The sequence below is a fragment of the Netta rufina genome, assembly GCF_964035555.1.
Source record: "Netta rufina genome assembly, chromosome: 20".
NCBI classification, from domain to species: domain Eukaryota; kingdom Metazoa; phylum Chordata; class Aves; order Anseriformes; family Anatidae; genus Netta; species Netta rufina.
Genome location: NC_140144.1, coordinates 930,737 through 948,329, shown reverse-complemented (window position 1 = coordinate 948,329; position 17,593 = coordinate 930,737). Strand labels below are relative to the sequence as shown.

At 46.3% G+C, this 17,593-nt stretch overlaps 1 protein-coding gene across 1 annotated transcript in view; it reads left to right on the top strand.

Annotated features, from left to right (window-relative positions):
• The window catches only part of UAP1L1 (UDP-N-acetylglucosamine pyrophosphorylase 1 like 1), a gene marked incomplete at its 5' end in the record, with an annotated part of 29,430 nt that overhangs the window by 977 nt on the left and 10,860 nt on the right, over positions 1 to 17,593 (top strand). Inside the window, 4 exons of the mRNA XM_084299004.1 lie at positions 10,728 to 10,932; positions 14,797 to 14,972; positions 16,216 to 16,388; positions 17,299 to 17,492. Of these exons, the coding sequence (XP_084155130.1) occupies positions 10,728 to 10,932; positions 14,797 to 14,972; positions 16,216 to 16,388; positions 17,299 to 17,492 (748 nt within the window). The remainder of the gene's footprint in view (positions 1 to 10,727; positions 10,933 to 14,796; positions 14,973 to 16,215; positions 16,389 to 17,298; positions 17,493 to 17,593) is intronic.

Genomic DNA, 17,593 nt, shown 5'->3' with positions numbered 1-17,593 from the left:
GCAGAGAGCAGTGTCCTGCAGCATCGTGGTTGGGGTGACATCCGGCAGCCTGGATGATGGCACTGCATTTTATACCAGCGGGTTGTTGCCATGGTGTGTGGTGTCAGCAGCAGGGGAAAGAAGAGTGGCAGCCAAGCATGATGTCGGGGCAGGTAGGGCAATGACCTCCATGACAGTGTGGGGACTCTGGTTTGGAGTTGAGACTACCTTGTTGGACCCAGTCCTGAACACAGGCAGTCAGATCCCTGGCAAAAGCTGTTGAGGCATTTGGGGCCTGCATGTTTAACTTTAATTTCTAGCTGTTCAACACAGCAGCAGTGGCTGGAGAGCCATGTGGTGGGCAAGACATGGAATAGCACTGCGTCTCGTAGGAAGATGTGAAGTCCCTGGAGATAGGTGGGAGAAGAGTCTGTGTTGCAGCTTAATTGGGAAGTTGCACCCAGGCATGCGTGTGGTCTCATGGGCATCTTGCTGGCATGAAGTTGGTCTTGTGTTACAGCAGAGGCTGGGGCAGAGTGATCTTTAAACTGCGTCACTGTAGTACAGGAAGAAGATGAGATCTGAGCAGAGAAGTGGGTAGCAATAGGGGAAGCCCAAGAAAGGAAAATATCTGTTCAGACAAGGCAGGTGGATGGGGAAACACATTGGAAGAGTGCTCTTGGGGGGACAGCTCTGCTATCAAAGCATCCCCTGACTTCACACGCGTTGCAGTTCCTGCATCATCCCTCCATGGCTGATGAGCCTGAGGCAGGCCTTCACCCGCACAGCAGACTTCACATGGATGGCTAGGCTGATCCAGCTGGCCCGTGTGCATACCCAGCGAGCTGTTGGGGACTCTATATGGTGTCAAACCACCTTCCTCATTTTTTGGAGCCTGGTAGATACTGGCAGCTTTCCTTGGTCACCTTGTGAGTGTTTGAAAGGTGGGGTTGATGGGAGAGGTGGTATCTAGACCTAGGCTGTGTGGAGTGGGGTGCTGTGCTCCCCAGTTCCCCATCATATGTGTATTACACAGAAACACTGTGCTTTTTTTCAAAGTGTGCGCTCTATTCTGTTTCTTTTCAAAGGTACGGTGGCCTCTCTCTGCTTCTTTATAAAATAAAACATCACTGTTAAATAAGCAAATATATATAAAATTGAAAGAAAGCAAGAGAAAAAACAGCTGTGGCCAGAGTAAAATCCTAAAGTGTGGCAAATGTCTGCACAGTCTTGACCTAGATCTGCCAGTAAAGAGGTGAGGATGTGTGGGCAGAGGAGTAAAAATTTCCAAACAAAATCAAAACAGCAAGCATAGAAGTGACACAATTATAGAACAGAAGAGCTTTTCAGATGTGTCAGACTTCACAGATGGGGCTGAGTGGTGAAGGAGGGAGCATGAGGAAATGTCTGTCAGGGCATTTTTGCTGAAGATGCTCAGGGTGGCTTCTCCGCTTGTAGGTAGAGGATCATGGCCAGCCTGCCACTTGCTCTGGTCCTTGAACAGATTAACATTGGTGACATGGGACATGTGTGCCTGGTCCTGTCTCGTGGTGGTGAGGCTGTGGTGGCCTGCTGGCCTGAGCAGCTGGGTGTCTGGTTTAATGCAATGTGAGCATCATCCCTGCACTGCTGGAGTCTTGGCTGGTCTGGGTTCATCACCTTCCACAACGGCTTTCAGCAAACTTGTGCAGCAAACTGGGGCTAGGCCTAACCACAGCCCATTGTCTAGGGCTAGTTTCTGGTTAGTGAAGAGGTAGGTTCTCATGACAGTGGAGGCAAGTATTTGTGTCCAACCAGGCTTTCCAGCAACGTTGCTCACATCTCCCACCAAGCCTTTCTACTGACTTCAGTAAGGCTTTTGACACCGTTTCCCACAACATTCTCAAGAAACTGGCTGCTTGTGGCTTGGACTGGCATACGCTTCGTTGGGTTAAAAACTGGCTGGATAGCTGGGCCCAAAGAATCGTGGTAAATGGAGTCAAATCCAGTTGGAGGCCGATCACTAGTGGCGTTCCCCAGGGCTTGGTACTGGGGCCAGTCCTCTTTAATATCTTTATTGATGATCTGGATGAATGGATCGAGTGCACCCTCAGTAAGTTTGCAGATGACACCAAGTTAGGTGCATGTGTCGATCTGCCCAAGGGTAGGAAGGCTCTGCAGGAGGATCTGGATAGGCTGGACCGATGGGCTGAGGTCAACTGTATGAAGTTCAACAAGGCCAAGTGCCGGGTCCTCCACCTGGGGTGCAATAACCCCAAGCAGAGCTACAGGCTGGGAGATGAGTGGTTGGAAAGCTGCCAGGCAGAGAAGGACCTGGGAGTGATGGTTGATAGTCGGCTGAATATGAGCCAGCAGTGTGCTCAGGTGGCCAAGAAGGCCAACAGCATCCTGGCTTGCATAAGAAGCAGTGTGGCCAGCAGGTCTAGGGAAGTGATTGTCCCCCTGTACTTGGCTCTGGTGAGGCCGCACCTTGAGTACTGTGTTCAGTTTTGGGCCCCTCACTACAAGAAGGACATGGAGGTGCTCGAGCGAGTCCAGAGAAGGGTGATGAAGCTGGTGAGGGGTCTGGAGAATAAGTCTTACGAGGAGCGTCTGAGGGAGCTGGGTTTGTTTAGCCTGGAGAAGAGGAGGCTCAGGGGCGACCTTATCACTCTTTACGATACATTAAAGGAGGCTGTAGTGAGGTGGGGGTTGGTCTGTTCTCCCACATGCCTGGTGAGAGGACGAGGGGGAACAGGCTAAAGTTGCACCAGGGGAGCTTTAGGTTGGATATTAGGAAGAACTTCTTTACCGAGAAGGTTGTGAGGCATTGGAATGGGCTGCCTAGGGAAGTGGTGGAGTCACCATCCCTGGAGGTCTTTAAGAGACGTTTAGATGTAGAGCTTAGTGATACAGTTTAGTGGACGACTCGTTGGTGTTAGGACAGAAGTTGGACTGGGTGATCTTGGAGGTCTCTTCCAACCTAGAAATTCTGTGATTCTGTGATACTGCATAGAGCTTCAGTGAGCTGAGCAGAGTGGGAACAGCCACCCAGGAATGCCTGGTTGGATTTGGGAGTGGAGCTGCTAGGGTGGTGCTTGCTTCCTCAGGCTTGAGGATGTTGCTTTGAGGAGGAAATGCATGAATTTTAGGGTCAGATGATCTAGGTTAGGGCTGCACAGTTAAACAACTTCAGTAAACTGGACAGCTAGGTCCTTTGTCTTCAGCTGCGATTCAGAGAGGTGCTGGTATGTCTGACTCGTGCCACAGTCAGCAGTAAACAAGGCAAACTCTGTGGGATTGACCTTGCTTCCTGTAAGCAGTTCTTGCCAGAGAAAGAATTCAGAAGGCCCTCTGTGACGGGAACAATGCAAACGTCACTTGACCCTAAAATCCAGATTGCCCTGATACCCATCTTGTGTAGAGACCACTTCTGATTTCTACCAGGAGAGGGGGATGCAGTTCTTAAATTTCACTTTACTTTGTTTTTATGATCCAGTTTAATGCTACAGGTGAGAATCAGCCCTCAGTTTTATTCCCTGGGAGTGAGACTTTGTAGTGCTGAACCCCAGCAGCATTGCAATGGGAGACTGGTGTGCAGAAGTTACCTCTCCCCAGGGAGCACTGATGACCCCCAATTCAGTGTTCCCTGGGGGAGCTAGTGGTATGGCACAGGATTTCCTGGGTTTGTGTATCCCTGGGAGGACTGAGGCTCCAAAGGGTTTTTTCTTTAAAGTGAACTGCTCCTGGTGTTGAGCTGGGACATGAGCAGAACATACTCTGGTTCTGATCAGGCCCTCATGCATGCCTTTCTAGACATCTCAGCTTGTTGCTGGATCTCCCAGAGGTTGCGTGTCTGTGATGTTACCATTTGCTTCAGGGGATTGCTATCACCCCTAAACTGAGCTCATCTGTGCTTTGTGAACGGGCATCTGAATTCCCAGAAGCTCCCATGTGCAGCAAGCTTGTCATCTTCAAATAAAGACTGAACAGCTGAAATTAATTTTTTGTCCTTTCCCCTTCCCACTTTTGTGATTAAAAAGTTTGTTAAAAGAGCCAAGCAACTCAGAAGTTATTCTTGGGAACATCCAAGATATTTTTAAACTGTTAAAAAAGAAAAAAAAAGGATCTGTTACTATCTCTGAGATGATAAAACTTAGCTCAGACAGACTTGCTTCCTGGATCTTAAACACAAACATGAAGTTTGTTCTAGGCAGCCTTATGGATGATGATATAAGTCAAGTACAGACACTTTTAGATTTAGTAAATGTTTTATTAATAAAATTCTAGTCTAGGGCATGGGCCACAGTATAGCTGCCATTTCATGAGGCTCTGATGAGCTGCTCTGGTTATCTGACTACTCTGTAGATTTTTTTTTTTCCTGATTTATTCTTTTCTTGCTGACTGTTGTTATAATCAGGCTGATGCATCTGTTCAGCAGGAGAATTCAATCTGTTCTTGCAAGATCAATCTGTTCTTCCTGCAAAATCTATTTTTGTTTTTGCTTTATATGCAAACTATGACTTACTGCAGATATCTGTCAGCCAGTGCATCTTCCTTTTTTTTTGTTTGGTTCAGCTTCTGGTATTTCATGTGCTGCAGAAGATAAGCTGGAGTTACTATTTATTTTTTTTTAAGTGTGATAAATATTTCCCTTTCCTGCAGGAATATGCAGCAAGATATGTCAGTTACTATGTTTTTGTTGTTGTTATTGTTATGAATGCTAGTATTTTTGCAGCTAGGTAGTGAGAGCCGAAGTACTTACTAAACTTTCGGGGGATATTTATTTTCATGGCAACCTAAAATCGGGAACTTGAAAAACTCTCCAGTAGTTATAGGGTTGCACTATAAATACTGTGAATGCCATAAATGATGGGAAGATCTGTCCCATCCTGACATGCTTGCCATCAGGGAGGGCTGTTCATACAGCCCTAGAAGCTGTTGGACCTCTTCTAGGAGTACAGTGACCCTGCTTCTGCTGGAAAGGAGGGCAGAATTTCTCATGGCAGTGGTAGGAGCAGTGATGGTTTCAGCAAGTCCTACAGTGTGCCCACCTGCTAGGAGTCCTGGGTTGTCTGCCTAGTCAGTCTACTGGACTCTGGGAAGTGAAAAAGAAAATGGAACTGTTGATTTTATTAGTGGCATTGCTTTGGAGTGGGGTTCATCCTGTTTAGGTCTGAGTTTCAGAGTTCTGCCTGCATTCCATGCAGCAAGGCCACACTGGGGAGGTCAGTGCGAGAGGCTCAATAACCATTAGGCAGTTTCCGTCCTCTAGTCACTGTGTGGAAAACTTAGATGAAATGCATCTTATCTGAGGCATCTTGATTTAAGTGAAGTGGTGCACTGGTACCTTTGAGTCGTGGCCAGGGATTGCAGCTACTGCTGATGGATGTTGCTTGACAAAATGGGCCCTCATGGTTAATGCTAGGCTTCATATGAAAGATGCCCGCTGTTTGCAGTCTGTTACTATGCTTAAACCTATCATTTGAGACAAGTGGCACTTAGGAGGAGGTGATGTGGCCTTTTTGTGTCAGGACCGGAGTGTGCATGTGTATGCGTGAGCTTGATAGATGCTGTTACAGGAGCAGGTAATGCTGCAAGGACGGAGCTGGGTAAGTGATGGATGTTGATTAGTGGATGAATCATAATATTGGATGTGTTGCTTTGGAGTTCAACTCAGACCAGCAAGTGCTGATTTCAGTCTTCAGGCAGCTTTGTTTTAAATCAGTATGAAATACTTCAGCTCAGCCAACTTCAGTTCTGAATTATTTAGGGATTTTAAAATTATTTTATTATCCTTTTGAAACAAAACTGGTTCAGAAGTGTCTCATGGGAACTTTTTTAGATTATACTTTTCCCTGTAAGTTTTTCCCTCGTGTTTTTTTTTTCCTCCACTGGAAACTTCTGAGTGAAGTTCAGTGGAAGGAGCCAGATACCAGGCACTTCAGGGCTGTCCTGCTCACATATATGAGGCCAAATGGAGAAGTTCCATCTGCACTAGCCCTGCAGTAACACAAGGCTTAGATAATCATAGAATCACAGAATGGTTCACCTTGGAAGGGAACTTAAAGACCATCTAGTTCCACCCCTCCTGCCATGAGCAGGAACACCTCCCACTAGAGCAGGTTGTTCAAAGCCCCATCCAACCTGTCCTTGAGCACTTCCAGGGATGGGACACCCACAATTTCACTGGGCAGCCTGTTCCAGTGCCTCACCACCCTCATGGCAAAGAATTTGTTCCTAACATCTAACCTAAACCTACCCTCTTTTAGTTTAAAGCTATTATTCCTTGTTCTATCTCTACACTCCCTGAAAAAAGAGTCCCTCCACAGCTTTCCTGTAGCCCCCTTTAGGTACTGGAAGGCCTCTATAAGGTCTCCCTGGAGCCTTCTCTTCTCCAGGCTGAACCCCCAACTCCCTCAGCCCGTCTTCACAGGAGAGGTGCTCCAGCCCCTTGATCATCCTTGTGGCCCTCCTCTGGATTCCAACACGTCCATCTCCTTCTTGTGCTGGGGGCCTCAGGGCTGAACACGGTGCTCCAGGTGGAGTCTCACGAGAGCAGAGTGGAGGGGGAGAATCCCCTCCCTCACCCTGCTGGCCATGCTTCTTTTGATGCAGCCCAGGATGCAGTTGGCTTTCTGGGTTGCAAGCACACATTCTGTTTGGAAATACGGATATCATGTTGGACGGTGTCAGATAGTTTGCACAAGTCCACATAGACAACACCAGTTGCTCTTTCCTTTTCCACCAGCTCTGTAACCCCATCGTAGAATGCCAACAGATTTGTCAGGCATGATTTGCCTTTAGTGAAGCCATGTTGGCTGTCACCAATCACCTTATTTTCCATGTTCCTAATCATAATTTCCAGAAGGATCTGCTCCATGATCCTGCCTGGCATAGTGGTAAGAATGACTGGCCTGTAGTTCCCCAGGTCTTCCTTTTTTCCATTTATAAAAGTGGGGGTTGTGTTTCCTCTTTTCCAGACCATGGGAACACTGGACTGCCTCAACTTCTCAAATATGATGGATAGTGCCTTACCAGGTTCATCTGCCAGTTCCCTCAGGACTGTTAGGTACATCTCCTCAGATTCCATGGACTTGTGCACCTTTAGGTTCCTTAGCTGGTCTTGAACCTGATCATCTCCTACATTGGGCAGTTCTTAATTTTCTCAGCCCCTGCCTTTGTCTTCTGCAACTTGAGTGGTGTGGTTAGAGCACTTGCCAGTGAAGACTGAGAAAAAAGAGTTGCGGAGTACCTCGTTCTTCTCCATATCCTAGGTAACCAGTTCTCCCATTTCCTTCAGGAGAAGGCCCACATTTTCCCTAGTCTTCCTTTTATCAACGATGTACCTGTTGAAGCCTTTCTGGTTGCCCTTGGCATCCTGGCCAGATCTAATTCTATCAGGGCTTTAGCTTTCCTAACCTGATCCTTGCCTGCTTGGACTGTTTTTCAGTATTCCTCCCAGGCTACCTGTCCTTGCTTTCAGCTTCTGTAAGGATGAACACTAATGAATACTTGGATTTGGAACATAGGGAAGAGGTTTCAAGGTTGGTCTGGTATGAACCTGCACCTGTCCAGTGACTCATAACTGACCTTCCAAACGAGTACAGTGGGGCACTGATGTGTCACAACTGGTGCAGCTATGAACAAGTCAGGTACTTGGTTGCATCCAGAGAAGCAAGTAGCTGGAGCCAACTGGATGGTGATGTATATATTTCACGTTCTCCCTCTGCTAGGTTCAGTAGGATGTGCTCGCTGGGTGTACAGGCCCTGTAAAGGTCTTGTTCTGTTTTTCAGTGGCACTTGTGTGGTCATGGGTGACTGTGGCATGGTGATGCCTTTTGCATTGTTGGGTGTCTGGGCCCATGACCATCTGCTGTGGATTTTTAATGTGTCTGGGAATCATTGGAGAACGACTCATTCACAGTGGCTCTTGATCGTGGGAGTGATAGCAAGTCTGCTTTTGCCAGTGCTAATGGCTGAGTGATTTTCTTTGCTCAGATGCTGCTATTTGTCTTGTTTCATGAGAGGCTTATTGTTAGTGTGGAGAAGCCAAGATTAAATCTGTTTATGGATAAATTGACCAGGGGGGAGGCTTTTCCTTGCGTAGTGAATCAGATACTGTGCTGCCTGAACTTGGCAAGACTATAATTGTTGTTTTTCCTGAGATAAAGCAGGGGAGGGCAATAAGCAGAATGTGTGCAATTGGTAACACTCACTGCTTCATTTACAGCTGTGACTTTCCTCTCTGTTCCCTGCATCAGAAAAGGGGGTGGCTGCCACAACAGTGACTCATACTGAAGAGTTTAACTTTGGTTTCTAACCACAGTTGCTTTTCCTTTCTCTCCCCCATTGGTAACTTAGTCATTGCTGCTGACCCTTCAACAGGCATTTAATTGCTCACCATTCCATCCCTGCAAGTTGTTTTGTAGGTTTGCCTCATACAACAGGGGCTGTGTGAGGAATCTCTCATGCTGGGGCTTTTCCTCCAAGGCACAGGAACAAGTAAAGATGATGGTGGGCCAGATTCTGGCAGTCTTGCGAACACAAAGGCTGGCTGGGAGTTGAATACCGACAGTTAGCCAAGTGCTGAAGTGGCTGTCAGTTTGGGTGCATGTCTATATGGGGAGGTGAGCAGAGGGAGAAGGGAAGTGAGAGAGGGGACTAGGAGGAAAGAAGCTTTTCCGGAGGTTTTTGTTTCCCCGAGCTGTAGCACTGCACCAACCAAGGATTGTGTACAAAACTTCTCAATCCTCTTGCTGATGCTTCCCTTCTGCAGCTTGTCTTGTACTTGAATTTGCTGCTTCTCTTCTCCTCGGAGGACACCGTTAGCACAGGGTGCCAGTGGAGAGGCAGCCACCACCCTGGAAGCATTGTCTTGCAGCCCATTCTCTCAGGTCCTTCCCATGGCACTCCATGGTGCTGTGTGCTGGAGAGGGCCTCGCTGGGCCCACATGGAGACCTGTGTCTGTAAATGAACCAGACATTAGCCCTGTGTCCTGGCTGCAACGAGAGTCGGTGTTACAGGTTGGAACCTGCAACCAAGGACTCAGCAGCAACTGGTGTGCCAAGGACTCTAGCAAATAGTAGTGGCATAACTTATACTTTAGACCCCCACACCAGTGCTTTGTTAAGTCTTTTGCAGTAGGAAGTTCTGTAATAGAACCGTTGTTTGTGGTTTGTTGCATAAAATTGGGTTTATTTTAATTTCATCAGAGTTACAAAACTGAAACTTTGGAGCTTTGCTGTAGTAGAGCTAGTAGAGCTAAGTGTCTCACCAGACAGCTCATCCAGTGCTGTCATCTGTGCCTTTTTAATTTTAAGTTTAAACCCATTTGAGCTTTCTCATCTACTCAGGAACCTCCTGAAAGTTTGAAATCCCAAGTCCAAGACCCTCAGTGCTGGTTTCCTACGAGAAAGCTCTTCTAATCTTACCTGGAGCATGAGGTTGGGCTGCCTTTAGAGGTCCCTTCCAACCAACGTTTTGTGATCCTGTGAATTCAAAGCCCTGTCCTTCAGCAAAGCAATGGCAGTGCTGTGTAACTGGCTCCCTTCATTGTGCCTAACTAGGCATTATGAGCATTTTGGGAAACAGTGTACATGTATTTAGGCAGAAACATGGTGTTCCTGCTGTAGTCTGACTGAAACCTGTAAGCATGGGGAAATCAACAGTATTATTACAATTATTTAAAGGTGAGCATAAAAACAATCCTAGTTTCCTTCTAATTTGGTATTTTTGGTCCTTGTGTCTATCAGTCCAAATCAGGAATCTTTTAGTTCCTGCTGAAGTTAAAATGTGAGTGTTTGTCTTCTTCTTGGAGATTGTGGTGAAGCATGGGCTCCTGTACTGTGGGGGGCATTGGCAGGCTCAGCAACGTGCAGGATACTTCTTGAGTTAGGTTGCAAAAGGCTGTGATTGCTACTGTACAGCAGAAGAGCTGTAGCTTTTGACCTGGGCAGTCCGAGAGCTCACTGTATGCCAGAGGAATGTAAAGTGTCCCCTAAGGTAAATACTTTGTTGGATTTGAGCCTAGTGGTTACTGTGGTGATGGTTTGAGAAAAAGCAGAGAACAAAGTCTGTGAATGAGCTGTATGATTGTGCCCCAAAGTCTGGACATTTCTGGCTTGTCAGGAGAAATGATATGGTTTTTAATTAGATTGTGGGAGTTGTGGCTTCTGCGAAATTTGCTGTGTTACTATTAGTCACTGCAGGCAAACAGAAGCTGGAACACAAGCACAGGTAGTCGATTGAGGTGGCTTCCAGAAATCTTCATGCTTTACTGAAGATGATGAAACTGTTTCTTTGGGATGTAGAAATGTTGGTGTTGAAGGACCCCCTTACTTTGAACAGAACCACACCCAGCCCTAGGTGAGGTCAGCTATCTTTAACTCTTGAAAACCTCAAGGGATGGATGTTCCCCACCTCTCTGGGTATCTTTTCCAGTGCTGCACCACTTTCCAGTAATTAATTTATATTCTAATGGCCAATTTGAACATCCTAAGCTGCAATTCACAGTTGTTTCTTAATGTTAAACCATCTGCTGCTTTAAATGAGGAAATGGATCTATCAGCGAGAGGTGAAATGATTTTTTAAATTTTTTTTTTAATGTTGCATGCAGCATCGTATTTCTCTCTGAACTGCCAGCAGTGGTCATTGGACTGTCAGCTTCTGGCTGTTGCCTGAGCTCTGTAGAAAGGCTCAGAAGAAGGGCACAGAATGTTGACTGTCTTTGTGATTATGTTTCCTTTGGCTTCTTTCTCCTTTTCAGGTTTGCATCAGATCTCACAGAACAAAGTGGCAGTGCTGCTCCTGGCTGGAGGACAGGGAACACGCCTGGGAGTGAGCTATCCCAAGGGCATGTACAATGTGGGATTGCCCAGTGGGAAGACATTATATCAGATCCAAGCAGAAAGAATCCGCAAAGTGGAGCAGCTCGCTGGCCAGAGATACCACTGCAAGTGTGCCATCCCCTGGTAGGTGACCTGGAGCCACAGACCTACCGTACAGAGGTCTTTGCATGCTAGTCTTGCCTATATTGTCTTCTGGAAGTGCTGTTCTAGGTGCCTTGCAGTGACGTGTCAGGGGAGAATCTTCTTCTGCAGGGTGTGTGATCCCATCCAGAGGGATGTACAGGGATGGGAAATGACAGGCCTGTGTCTGCAGATCTGAGGAACTGAGCACTACCCTTGAAGTGTCTTTTCAAGTGCAGTCCCTGACAACATAATAAACAGCACTTTTCAGTGCCTGTTTCAGAATGTTTGTGAGAGATGTCATATGTTTGTGCCATACTTTCTCAGATTCCTGTATGGAGACACTGTGCTCACATTCCAAGACCTTCTATGTGCATCTTCAGCCACAGCATAAAACTCTTCCCTTCCACAATAGTAAATGCTTGTCGTGCTCCATTTTTAGGCTACCTCGTGCTGTCATTGTTTATAGCTGTCTACCTATCTGCTGGTTGCTACCAGCTTTCAAAAGTCTCCAAGCTCTGTGCAAGGTGCAGATTATCAATTCTCTATGGGATGTGGTGGTTAAGAGAGAGAGGAAGGCACTGCAGCATGGTTCTGGGAATATTTTTTGCTATGTGTTCATCCTTAGAATATAAAGAAATACCTTTATGAAATCACTGTTTGGTGTGAGGCAGGGTTTGGGAAGAACAAAAGAGCATGTATATCTCAGGTCTTCAGGATGGCACATTGTTTTACAAATCAGAGATTGAAAGTAATTAAAGTCTGGATTGTGTACTTCTTTCTGAAGCCATGTATACATAACCTGAATTGCAAATGCATTCATCCCAGGTGCTGTTGGAAAGAAGGATTCAACATCTGATGATAATGTTTACAGTTTATTTTCCTTGGGCTGAGGAGACAGCTGGCTGCAACTGTACCCCAGAGGCCAGGCTCTGCTGTGCTGCAAAGATGTAAATCAGTGTGTATATGAGGTCTAAGCTGTCATGTGCAAACTATGGATACCCTAGTGTGCTTACAGAAGACCAGAAGACCCTATATACCTATTACATGAGGAAGTGCTGCGCAGGTACATGGTAAAGATGGCTCTTAGCTTGTTGAGGGAAGTGCTTGTCCCACTCTGTGCTGGTGCAGCCTCACCCTGAGTACTATTTGTGGTTTTAGGCACCACAGTAGAAGGACATAAAGCTATAACAGCATGTCCAAAAGAGGGCTACCAAGATGGTGAAGGGTTTAGAGGGCAAGACATATGAGGAGCGGCTGAAGTTACGTGGTTTGTTCAGCCTAGAGAAGAGAAGACTGAGGGGAGGCCTGATAGCAGCCTACAGCTTCCTCATGACAGGAACAGAGGGGCAGACGTTGATATCATCTATGTGGACTTGTGCAAAATATTTGACACTGTCCCACATGTGTCATGCCTGACAAATCTGCTGGCCTTATACGATGGGGTTGCAGAGCTGGAAAGAGCAACTGGTGTTGTCTATGTGGACTTGTGCAAAGTATCTGACACTGTCTGACACGACATCCTCATCTCCAAACTGAAGAGACATGGATTTGATGGGTGGATCACTTGTTGGGTAAGGAATTGGCTAGATGGTTGCACTTCAAGAATTGGGGTCAATGGTTTGATATCCAAGCGGAAGACAGTTATAAGCAATGTTCCTTAGGGATCGGTACGGGGTTTGGCGCTGTTTAACATCTTTGTTGGCGATGTGGACAGTGAAATTGAGTGCACCGTCAGCAAGTTTGCTGATGACACCAAGCTGTGTGGTGTGGTCAATGCTGGAGGGAAGGGATGCCATCCAGAGGGACCTACCTGGACAGACTTGAGAGGTGGGAGTGTGTGAACCTCAGGAAGTTCAACAAGACCAAATGCAAGGTCCTGCACCTGGGCTGGGGCAATCCCAAGCACTAATACAGGCTGGGTGGAGAATGGATTCAAAGCAGTACTGAGGAGAAGGACCTAGAGGTGCTGGTGGATGAGAAGCTCAACGTACATGTAAGCTGGTAATGTGTGGTTGCGACCCAGAAAGCCAACTGCATCCTGGGCTGCATCAAAAGAAGCATGGCCAGCAGGGTGAGGGAGGGGATTCTCCCCCTCCACTCTGCTCTCGTGAGACTCCACCTGGAGCACCGTGTTCAGCCCTGAGGCCCCCAGCACAAGAAGGAGATGGACGTGTTGGAATCCAGAGGAGGGCCACAAGGATGATCAAGGGGCTGGAGCACCTCTCCTGTGAAGACGGGCTGAGGGAGTTGGGGGTTCAGCCTGGAGAAGAGAAGGCTCCAGGGAGACCTTATAGAGGCCTTCCAGTACCTAAAGGGGGCTACAGGAAAGCTGTGGAGGGACTCTTTTTTCAGGGAGTGTAGAGATAGAACAAGGAATAATAGCTTTAAACTAAAAGAGGGTAGGTTTAGGTTAGATGTTAGGAACAAATTCTTTGCCATGAGGGCGGTGAGGCACTGGAACAGGCTGCCCAGTGAAATTGTGGGTGTCCCATCCCTGGAAGTGCTCAAGGACAGGTTGGATGGGGCTTTGAACAACCTGCTCTAGTGGGAGATCTCTCTGTAGAGGAGCTAGAATTAAGATGATCTTTAAGGTCTCTTCCAACCCAACTCATTCTATGATTCTATGATCTCTTCTCTCTGGTGACAGCGAGAGGACCCAAGGGAACAGCATGTTGCTGTGGCAGAGGCGGTTCAGGCTGGATGCTAGGAAAATGTTCTTTGTTGAGATGGTGGTTGGGCACTAGAACAGGCTCCCCAGAGAACTGGTCACAGGATTGAGCGTGACGGAGTTCCAGAAACACTTGGACGGTGCTCTCAGACATATGGCTTCATTTTTGGGTGGTCCTGTGTAGAGCCAGAACTTGGATTTGATAATTCTTCTGAATACCTTTCAGTTTAGGATATTTTATGATTTTATCACAGAATCACAGAATTGTCTAGATTGGAAGGGATCATTGAGTCCAACCTCTGACCTAACACTAACAAGTCCTACACTAAACCATATCACTAAGTTCAACATCTAAACGTCTCTTAAAGACCTCCAGGGATGGTGACTCCACCACTTCCCTGGGCAGCCCATTCCAATGCCTCACAACCCTCTCAGTAAATAATTCCTTCCTAATATCCAACCTAAAACACCCCTGGTGCAACTTTAGCCCATTCCTCCTCATCCTGTCACCAGGCATGTGGGAGAACAGACCAACCCCCACCTCGCTACAGCCTCCTTTAATGTACTTACAAAGAGCGATAAGGTTGCCCCTGAGCTTCCTCTTCTCCAGGCTGGACAAACCCAGCTCCCTCAGCCACTCCTTGTAAGACTTGTTATGATTCTAGCCAGCGTTGGAGACAGAAGGTAATGGAAGGAAAGACAGAAGCAAGGTGGAGCTAGAAGGAGAGGAGGAAACAGTGAAACTTAAAAACAAGTTGTGCTGCTCTTCGTGTTGGCACAAAAGATGCACTAGCATACTTTGAGCTCCTGGAGATTCATGGTTCATTCTCAACACCTTTTGCTGGTCAATACTTCTTTAAATGGTTATTTTCAGTTTGAAATTTGGGGTGAACGAATCTCTTGTGCTGTTCTTTACTCTGTTTTGGAGCTGACTTGGATATCCAGATGTTATTCGTATTTAGGGAAAGGCTTTTCTGTCTTGCCTGGAGCTAAACCTGTGGGTAAGGATTGCTCATGAGACTTTGTACAGCCTTACTGCAGGATGAGCTTTCAAGGAGATCTCTACTAATCAGCTACATACCATAAGTTACTGTATTGTCATTCATTTAATTCTCTAAGGTTTCTTTCCTTCTCTGTCCCATCTGTAGTTTTTTTTTCTTTTTCTTCTTCCTTGCTCTACGCTTGTTCCTACCCAGGTATATCATGACTAGTGAGTTCACACTGGGGCCAACAGAAGAGTTCTTTGTAGACCATGGCTTCTTCAACCTGGATAAATCCAATGTGATCATGTTTGAACAGAGGATGCTGCCAGCTGTTACCTTTGATGGGAAGGCCATCTTGGAAGAGAAGGGGAAAATTGCTATGGCTCCAGGTACCCTGCTGTTTGCCCTTATTTGGTACAGTAATGTGTTGAAAATTACTGTCAGCTGGCCTTGGCACACAGGAGCAGTATTTGGAAGTCAATGTCAATGCTTCTAATTAACATGGGAGGGTTCAGTTAAATGCTTTAGTCTGTTAATCAAGAATGTAGCAACCTCTGTTTAGTTATTGCTGGAGAACAGATTCTGGTTCCAATCAGGCCTTTTTTTTTTTCTTTTTTTTTTTTTTTAATCAAAGCCTGGGAATATTTGCAGGATTAGAAGGGGTGCAGGTTTGGAATAGTGTGCATGTGCATGGGTAGGGCTGTGTATAAGCTAGGGATGAGTCTCCAGGATGACAGCCCCTGGGCTGCTGCTTCCCAGGGTGAAGCTGTCAGGAGAGCTTTGTGTGCTCCTTGCCATGCACTGTGCCAGCTCTGAGTTAGTGTTTGCTCAGGAATCAGCAGTGATTCTGTCAGGCTGGGGAGAAAGCTCACCTGGCTGAAGGCTCCCCCTTTCAAGGCTGATAGCTGGAAATGGGGAAAAAAGCAACAAGGAGCAGGAAGATTAACTCTTTCCAAAAAGATTGAAATGTCTCACATCTTCTCTTCTCTTAACCTGAACATGGCAAGAGACTCAGTCAAGGCAGCCCATTCAAGGCTATGTTGCAGTAATTTGTTTTTTTTTTGTGGCTGCAGAACGGTTCTCCTGAGCTAACTGGAGTGTCAAAGGAATGCCCATGAAATGGTGATCTGTGGTGAACAAATAAATGTGCAGATGGAGTTTAAGCCTTTAGAAAGTCATTGGATACTTTTAGGGACAGGAATATGCAGAGGATAAGACTGTCCTTAGTGTTTTTCTACAGACTGAGTTTTAAATGTGCTTTTGTTCTGCACTGAAAGAGAAGAAATGTCTTTTCCCACCCTCTTTTGCCACACTGTTTTCCCCATTAGTGTTTTTCCTCTGAGGATCTTACAACAATTCAAAGTCTTATAATGCTTCTCTGTGAGGTTGGTACCCAGTCCTACTTTGCAAGGTTTCACACTAGGGTGTGAAAGTTCAGGCCTTGCCTGAACTGAGTTGGTGGCAGAGCTGGAAATAAAATCCAGTGGCACTGATTCTTGGCTAGAAAACATTCCCTGCTCTGCTGTTAAACAAAATTTGTTCAGGACTTGTACCTTTTGCTTTGTTAATTGCAATAAAAACCCTGCAGAGTCACTAATTAACCAGGGCCTCTTCTTTTCTCTTGCATTATAGATGGCAATGGTGGCTTATATCGTGCTTTGGTGGATAATAAGATCTTGGATGACATGAAGCAGCGTGGTATACAGTATGTTCACGTATACTGTGTAGACAACATCCTCGTCAAGATGGCAGATCCAGTCTTCATAGGCTTCTGTGTTACCAAAGGGGCAGATTGCGGTGCCAAGGTGAGGTGGTGCTAATGCTGGGCCATTTCCCCACAGGGAGTTAAGATCTGATTACACTGGAAGGTACTGGTTAGGGTAAGCTTGGAGGTACGGGAGTGTTCAGATCTCTGTCCAATGACAGGTCACTTGAAGCAGATTTAGATGTGGCATTCTGAAAATGCAAGGGGGAGCCGCTTGCTGCCCATTTTGTATTCAGAGTATACTTCCTGGGGGTGTACTTCTAGGACCTCCTCCCCTCTTCCCAGAATACAGTGGAAAATAAACTTAGATTAAAGCAGAGACTGTAATTGCACAGGAAACTACAAACTGGAATCAATTCCCTTTTATGTGTGCCCTTTCTATAAAGGCACCTGAGATATCAAGAAGCTTTATTAGACTGTGATGTGCTTTATAAATACATGTACACCTTTAAGTCTAGTCATGGCATTCCTTACATCCCATTGCGGAGGACAGGTAAAGTTGAAAGAGCCTGGTTTTGTGACTCCAAAAGAGCAGGTGCTTGATGTTTATGAGGACAGATTAGTATTGCTTTAATCATGAACACTGTTAATGCAGGCAGGGAGCTGAAGGTTAATAGCTGTAAACATTCTTCATTTAATGCCAGGTCCCAGTTAAAAGTTGACAAGAAAAGTGTCCCCACAGTATTCTGATTTCTTCTAACTGTGGTTTGTCTTCTGAGTAACTGCAATTTAAGTTGTCATGTACTGTTTTTTATGAGAGATTGTTGGAAAAAAAATATGCCTCCAGGCTACTTTGTATACTCAGCACTGTCTTGCCTGTGTTGTTGCAGCATTAAAGAATCAGCGTGCAGTAGGGTATAGTAAGATAATTTGATAATGTGCCAGGGGGAGTTGAAATATTGCCAGTTTTTTCTTTCTTCTTGTCATAGTCCTCTGTCCTGTGTCTGCAGGTGGTGGAGAAGGCCTACCCCACAGAGCCTGTTGGGGTGGTGTGTCGTGTGGATGGGATCTATCAGGTGGTGGAGTACAGTGAGATCAGTCCAGAGACTGCGCAGCTGCAAAGCCCTAATGGGGGGCTGGTGTATAGCACTGGCAATATCTGCAACCATTTCTTCACTGTTGAATTTCTGCAGATGGTGGCCCAGTAAGTTCCAGCAGAACTACCAGGCAGCTGTGCATCCCAGAAATGCTTCCAAGAGTGGATGTTCCCATTTCCCACTTTGTAATTATAGTTATGGGTACCTC